The sequence below is a fragment of the Chenopodium album genome, chromosome 1 (assembly GCF_948465745.1).
Source record: "Chenopodium album chromosome 1, dcCheAlbu1.1, whole genome shotgun sequence".
Classification (NCBI taxonomy): domain Eukaryota; kingdom Viridiplantae; phylum Streptophyta; class Magnoliopsida; order Caryophyllales; family Amaranthaceae; genus Chenopodium; species Chenopodium album.
This window is the reverse complement of record NC_137834.1, coordinates 67,638,885-67,646,746: the sequence shown is the minus strand read 5'-3', so window position 1 is coordinate 67,646,746 and position 7,862 is coordinate 67,638,885. Positions and strand designations below refer to the sequence as shown.

Here is a 7,862-nt window from a genome sequence, read left to right as displayed (position 1 = left end):
CCGACCTTCTTCGAAAGACAAGGGTTTTTCGACCTCCTTCGAAGACAAGGTTTATCTCCTCTTTTCAGGGGAGAAACTTCTTAGTTTTGAATCCATGATATTAGATCTAATGGATTGTCGTGAAATTATTTCATTGGTGAAAAAGTTATCAAGTTTTCGAATGCAGACAGATGAATAAAAAAAAAACATCCTCATGGCTACAAAGGATCGTTACATTGTCTCTCCAACAATGCTGTATTTTCTAGCGATATAAGCGGGAGATGTTCCACGGTGCAAGATCTACTCGACGATCGTAGTTTTTATGAAGGAATTTTTTTTTAATTCAATATCTTATGTATTTGTTAACGTCGAATCTATATTGTAGATGTCGTATGACTTTTATTTAATGAAATATTTTTGCTATTCAAAAAAAGGGGGGGGGGGACTCAATTCTGTCCCTTATTTAATTATTAAAACCCACCGAAAACCCGAACCCATTCTAGCCCAGTCCCTTTTCCTCTGTAAAATAAATAGTCCCCTTTCCCCACATTTTGCTAAAATTGAATCCATTATTGTATGCTTAACTCTAAATTATAGTACTAATAATTAAAGATATTATTGGTAAAATTGTGCATGGGCATATGTGCCAAGTCAAAGTTTGCGCCCTTCCATCACTCAGCTGCAAGAAGTCCAATGACCCAACAAAATCTAAGAGGGACAAAATAAATTGTGACGTCATTCTCAAGCTGGTTGAAAATGGAATTGAATGTCAATTAACAAGTTACAGTAGTTAATATATATATACTTTTTAGGCAACAAATTTTCTGTTATCATTTGCAATTACTAAAGTGAGTACTTTTAATTATTGTATTTAACAAATTTGCTCTTAAAACCCCATATGTCAAATCAGAATTTTGGGTTTCTCTAACTAAATAAAGTTACACAATTTTCCAAACTCACACACAGATCGCGATCCACATATAATCCACAGGATTATATTCAGAGTTTCTTTCTGTTGTGGCAACTCGTCAAATAGAATTTCCTTGGAAAAATTATGAACACCACTCTTGCCAAATTACAGCATGGTTCAAAATAAATAAAAAAATTACCTGACAACTTTCACTAGCGCGTGCAAGATATATATACAGCTCAAAGCCTTAGCACACAAACGAATTTGGGAAAGAAGAACAAAAGTTCCCCCAACACTATAATCCTAAATTCCTCGCTAAATAAAAAGAAATGAGAAAGGGGGATGCAGGGGCAGTATTAAGAAAAAGGATTCGTCTACAATATATGTGGAAGCTGAGAATCTAATCTCTGTTGCAGTTCCTTCATTTTGGAAGAGAGCTCATCCTTCTGCTCCTTGAACCCTTCTATTAGATAGTCTTTCCCTTCAATTATTTCTTTCAACCCTCTGATTTCTTTTTTTAGCATTTGAATTCTTTCATCATCCCCGCTTTTCTCATGGAACCCAAAATTGGCATCCCCATTAAGGTACCCATTGGCATGACCATTTCTTTTCTCTGCCAGTGAAGTTGTGGTTGAAAGCTTTTCGTTAGGGTCCCCATGTGCCAAGCAATGATCTGCAATAGCTTTCCTCAGTCGTTGGATCTCTCTCTCGGAATCAAAGAGTTCCTTGTTTGTAGCATCAAGTTGGGACTGTAAGTTATCAGAATGAGACATCTGCGCATTAAGGGCATTCTGTAGTTCGGCAATCTGATCCTGCATCTCCACTATCAAATCATCTCTACGCTTCAACTGCTGCCTGAGTTTCTGTATTACATCCCGCTTACTAAACATGTCAGAGCCAGATTCAGAGACACATGGTGAGTCAGAATTACTTGAATGTTGAAACGGTTTTGGAGGTGGGTCACCACGCTCTGGAGATGATACCCAAACCATGCTGTATTCAGATGCCGGAACAGTCACTAAAGGTAGTGACACCTCAGGTTCTGTCATAATAGGGCCGTTTGAAGAGCTCTTGACCTCTGTAACACGTTCTCCTACATCAACAACCCAAATGAAATTTTTATAATAAAATACAGCTCCTTTATTTAATCTAATCACATGCAGTGATATATAATGCTCCTTTGTTTTATATTCTTTTTCTCTACGACTATGGCTTTGCCACTTATCAAATACTTCTACTCCCCTTCTCCCATACTTGCCCCATATCCTTAAGCACAAGATTTTATGCAAGTGAAAAAATAGAGAGAAATAAAAAGGTTGGTTAAGCATGGGACTTAACTCAAGAAAGAATTCAGGGACTTAAAATTTCTTAGAGAGGAAATGGTGCGAGGGACATGGAAAATAGGGCAGCTAAATTGGGACAGAATTATTAATAATCTACGTAGAGATGAATAAGATCTAAAAGTAGCAATACTATGAAAATAGATGGTACAGAAAATAAAATCAAAAAAAGGTAATGGGTTCACAAAGGAAGCAAATTAAAATGGAGTGAACTGAACCATATCCATGTACAATCAGTTAGATATATATGGTGCTTTTAGAGATCTGTATAGCCTTATAAGTATTATATCTTTTACTATCATGTAATATCAACTCACAGCAATCCAAAAACAGCAAAATTACTATTTGTACATGGGCAGTTTAGGGTTCAAATAGAGAATAATCATCCCTACTCCCAAACTTTCAAGTCAGTTAATATCTGGCTCTAGTTTTGAGTCAAGTATTGACAGGTCAACAAGTAATGAAGTAATGCATCATATGCTCGACTTATCATTTGTCATTGACACCCATAACTGTAATTATAATGCCTCTCTTCTCTAATCTGAACCAACAGAATGGAGCTATACACAAATGTTTTAAGTTTGATAGTTAAAGTTGATTTCCTATATCTCTTTTAAGGTTACATAGACCTCATCAAGGTGAAACAAAAGTCAATATTGATTATTAATGTAGTCATTGGTTATATGAGGTTCAATAGATCATTGCCAAGGTTGACCTCATTTAGCAAACCAAACCAGCTCTTGCATCCATCCTTTGTATTGCAAATTTGTAATTGAAGCATTAGTATATGACCACTATGCAAAGTAAAAATTTCTTTTGGTTAAAGAACTATAAATGACTGTTACATAACTTATTATATTCTATACTATGTATTCTAAAACTTTAGCAACCTTTGAAAAAATTTCAGACCATCAATGTGAAAAATGCAAGACATGTTTAGAATTGACTGTCATTAGAAAGTTAAAAGAAAAAAGGGAAACATTTACTCCGCAGCATCTTCAAAATTTCCATCTACCACTAAGACATTGAAAACAACAATACCTATATCAGAAATTTTTTGAACCTACCAAAGGTAGTAATCTTGTGGTAATCGCTACCTGAAGCACAATTATAGCAGTTATTCTCATCCAATCCATAAGAATGCAAGCTTGAATTTGAGCGACAATTTCCCAACCTCCGTCCAGCAGTTCTTTCATTACCTAAAATTTTAGCATCAAAGTGAGCTACAGAATAGGAAGTCAAAAAAAAAAAAAAAAAAAAAGCACAAAACCTTCCATAAATCCAAACCTTTCAAGACAGAATTGTCTTGCTGTTTAGAATCAAGTGCCTGTTTCAGTTTGAATCCAAGGCGTACAGATAATGTACTTAATAAGGCACCACCTACAACGAGCACCCAATTCGGTCCCTCTCCTTGAACATTCTTAGGCCTCTGAGTCCTAGCTTCACTACTGACTCTTGATTTCATTCTTAAAGCAGAAGTTTGAAAAATAAACCATAAAGGGAAATTACCTAAAACAGAATATTTCGAAAAAATAAAAGTTAGTGTGCCAGTAAAAAGTTAAGGAATAACGTGCATAAATTTCACATTTTACAAATAACACTCCCAAGGAACGAAAATAAGCAAGCAGAACCATTGCAGAAGGGACTTCTGTTCAGAACACACTAAGGATCACTAAATCACACACAACTAAGGAAGATACCAAGCAAGAATGAAAACTATTTTAATTATGTAGCACCAGCTGGTGGCAAACCTAATTGCCAAAATAACAATTACCACACCTCCTGAAAGGCAGAGAGCATTTCTCGGACATAATTGGATGATATTGATATTGTACTCGGATTTTAAGTCATCCAAATACAAAATACAAGCTTCCCATGATTCCAAAATTTTTTCAGCTTTCTAATTTCAACTCTTTCAAAGAAGTTTCAACATATATGCTTATTCTAGTGATCCTATAATCTGGAAGAGGTCAAAGAAAATACAGAAATCAGAAACAGCCATCTTAAGAATACTACATTACTAAAAGCATTCGAGAGAACTGAAAAAGAAGGTATACATGCCAGCATGTGGAGAATCTGGAGATGTATGCATATAATATAATTCATATGCACACTTGTGCGCAGAGCTAGAAATCAATTGTGTATGGAAACCTAAGACTGCTAAGAGTATTTAGGATATTCTGAATTTGGCCAAGAAACTTGACAGGAAAAATCTCATCTAATAGCTGTCTTTTGAAAAGATACTGAACTTAGCATTTGTCCAATAATAATCCCAATTATTAAAGATATATATTATAGTATACCAGACTTGCATGGCATGCTATATGGTAGTTTCTGTCTTTTTTATACTCTCTAAACTCAAAAAAGAACTTAGCTTCCCTTCCATTTCCTCACACCCACTCCCCTTTCTGATCACCTTACCTCCACTAAACTCGTCATCCCTGTCTTCAAATCCAAGAATATCCATTCTTCTTATTATTTATCCCTTCCAGATTTCACCTTCAGTACCACATCCCTTCTTTGTCTTGTGTCCATGATTTCTAATTCTCAATCAACCCACCTTATAAGGTTAAGCAGAACACACCTTTAGTGACTTTTGCATCTTGATTTAAACTTGTCTTCTATATTTATCAACCAACTCAACAATAAGCAATACTTTTCTAAGGTATCTACTACCTTCTTAAATTTGACTGCATTTCTCAAATTCAATATTTAACAAACCCAATAGGTAAATAGTCTAAAATCTAAAGTATTGAAATTATATACTACAGGATTTAATCTGATTATGTATAAGAAACAATTGCTCAATAACTTGCATATTTATTAAATGAGCCTCATTGCTATAGCATACAATATTTAACACAATGGAAGAAAACAAAGGGGGGGGGGGGGTGAGGGAGAGTTTGAGATGGAAAGAAATTGTGTGTTTCACAGGAGGAAGATATATTATCGAAGAGTTGGGGTTGTTCCCAAATTTATATATGAAGTATATTGGGATTTTTTTTATAAAACAAGAATTGGTGAGAAATTGTCTTATCCTATACTCAATTTTCTCGCACTAGACTCACATGAACTAAATATCTCTCTTTCTTTGTCTCTTGCAGCTGACCTAAGCACTTCATGATTTATTTACAATTAAGAGAGGGTGCAATTCAGTCAATACAGACCTTCACAGGCTGAAGCCAGGACTCTCAAACAATTCTACAGAGATACCCAAAAATGAAGTGAATTTCACAGAGCTCACTCAAAATGCAAGCCTTTTCATATTTATTTCAGCGGCGACTCTTTCTTCAAGATAAAGTATTTCTAGAACTTCCTACAGAGAAGGATAATAAAATAATTAACTAACAACAACTCTTAGCACCAACATCATCTCAACAAACCAAACCTATTGAGGAGAAATAGCTGTTCATTCACTAAATTTAAATCTCAATGTTGCAGAAACGCAACAGACTAAGCACGATGGGAGTGTTTTTTGGTGTTCCAGCCGGTTCACCTTTTGGGCTAATCCGGATTCAGGGATCTGAATGGTTAAATTTCAATCCCCTCCCAACTGTTGTTGCGGGGGATCAAACACGGGTTCTCCCTACCAAGTCCAGTCCTAATCACCACTGCACCAACAACCAATAATATTAATTTATACATTATGTGTGTAGATCATAATTAATTTATCTTCACAATAGGAGTGTTTGGTTGGGTGTTAATTACTTTCCAAGAATGTAATGGTAGAAAGCTCGCTAATGTCCAGAAACACCAATAGAAATGAGATGCAAAAGGTAAGCCAAGTCAAGTGGTGAAATTATTCCTAATTCAAAACTTTCTCCCAAATCCTATTTTTCTCCTTCTAGATACCACCTGTGAAGGGCAACTAATACCCTTCAGTAGGTTGTTATGATGCAAATGGTACACAAACAAGTACAAGAACCTTGAGCAATTTTGGACAAAGAGGATGCAAATGGTATGCAAACTCCTAACTGGTAGCCGGCATCACCTTTGACTCAATATAAAGAACCTGAGACTCTCCGGGACATACTTTTAATCCTTTCCAGCCTCCTTTTCCTCTATTAGTTTAACAACGATGAACGATAAGCAAAAACAAATGTAGCTAACTTTGCCACACCAAGCCAGGAAAACCCATTCATTTGGGGATGTCAATCTGATAGATACCTCCGAAACAACAGAAAGACTGCTAGGAAAAGTCGATACAGAACAGATATTAAGCCAGAAATGTCAAATTCTACGAAATTTCGTTATATCGAAAACAGTCTTGGATAAACAAAATGACTTGCCTTACATTATAGATAATGAATACGATACTTGTATTACACAACGATCCTCTAAAGTCTAAACTAATAAGCAAGCCGGTCGCCGAGCCAGGGAAGGAGCGACGGCCGCACTCGAACAAGAAAGAAAAGGTCCATTTTCATGGTTCCTTCCAACAATAAAGGATAATAAACAACAACCTGAAACACATTATCAACAAAATTTGGCTCAATTATCAAATTAGGCTCCAAAAATCACATCAGATTCATCTCGGTTAAGAATATCAACGTAAATTGCACACTGAGAACCTCTAGAAACAAAATCGATCGTAAATTGCAAAAAAAAAAAATACTTGAGTAATTATAACCAAAAGTTGAATAATTCACCTCTAAAGAACCCTAAATTGATTATACTGGCAACGAAATTAACGATGAATCCTAGATTGTGAAATTGATAATCGATGATTTGAAAAAGAAGAAATGAAACATTTTACCTGAAAAGCTGCTTCAATGGAGGAGAGAGAGATAGAGAGTGAAAGCGAGGTGCAGCGTAAAAGTGAGAAGCTCTAAATGAGGAAAAATAATGAGAACGTAGGAGCAAGATTAATTAAATGAGTGAATAACACACATGTAGTGAGTAGAGGTGAACAAAAATTATACTCCGTACTACTACTTGTATTATAAATTTATAATTTGTACTTATATTATTTTTCAACAATTTTGTACGAAGTATATAATTGCCTAATCTGGGTATTTGGAATTCCAAAAGTATAGAAATTAGTTGTAACTAAACTAATTATGGTTCCAAATTTTAGGACATCTTGAACAAAAATTATACTCCATTTCACCCCCAATGTCTCTTTATGTTCTTCGCGTCAAAAAAAAAAATGTCTCTTTATGTTCGCTTCATTTGACTTTGTGCGGTCTCCTAGACACGTGTTAAAACGTTTATATTTTCATTTCTAAACGCGTTAAAATTATAATAAGTCAATATTAATTAAGTTTACAATGAGACAAACCAAATAAGATCTTACATGACTATATTTTCTTTTGTAGAACAATGAGAATTTAATGTCAAAGTTTTTTAAGCTTGACCCATATTTTGGAAATGGGGCAAAAAAAATAGGGACGAATGGAGTACTTGTATTAAATTTCAACAATTTTGTATATAATCGGGTATCCGAAATCGGAACTGGTACCCGATGATTACAATTTCAATTCCAAAGTTTAGAAATTGGTTGTAATTGTTCTAATTTTGGTTCCAAATTTTTGGACCGATCCTAACCAATTTCAAGTCCTGTTTCTTAAATTTTGACGAGTACCCACTTTGCGTGAAAGTCTAGAAAATGGTGTATTCTTCTTACCTATAAT

The 7,862-nt window shown here is 35.0% G+C and overlaps 1 protein-coding gene across 6 annotated transcripts; it reads right to left on the bottom strand.

The window, feature by feature from the left end:
• Positions 1 to 949: 949 nt before the first annotated feature.
• LOC145557413 (uncharacterized) lies at positions 950 to 7,131 on the bottom strand. Of its 6 annotated transcripts, XM_081618604.1 has the most exons (6): positions 6,986 to 7,104; positions 6,519 to 6,692; positions 4,009 to 4,189; positions 3,517 to 3,738; positions 3,297 to 3,428; positions 950 to 1,982 (listed from the first exon to the last, which is right to left on the bottom strand). In XM_081618604.1, exons 4-6 carry the CDS (start codon positions 3,692 to 3,694, stop codon positions 1,264 to 1,266), a joined length of 1,029 nt encoding a protein of 342 aa, XP_081474730.1. In that variant the 5' UTR covers positions 3,695 to 3,738; positions 4,009 to 4,189; positions 6,519 to 6,692; positions 6,986 to 7,104; the 3' UTR covers positions 950 to 1,263. The 6 variants fall into 6 exon arrangements, with proteins under 6 accessions (XP_081474730.1, XP_081474734.1, XP_081474739.1 ...); XM_081618608.1 differs by lacking the exon at positions 4,009 to 4,189; XM_081618613.1 differs by lacking the exon at positions 4,009 to 4,189 and having other exon boundaries at positions 6,524 to 6,692.
• Positions 7,132 to 7,862: the final 731 nt, after the last annotated feature.

Coding starts and splice junctions, on each gene's coding strand:
- LOC145557413 (XM_081618597.1), bottom strand. CDS start 3,694: ATGAAATCAAGAGTCAGTAGTGAAGCTAGGACTCAGAGGCCTAAGAAT. Junction 3,429..3,516: donor AGACAATTCTGTCTTGAAAG/GTTTGGATTTAT, acceptor CTAAAATTTTAG/GTAATGAAAGAACTGCTGGA. Junction 1,983..3,296: donor CCACAAGATTACTACCTTTG/GTAGGTTCAAAA, acceptor TTGTTGATGTAG/GAGAACGTGTTACAGAGGTC.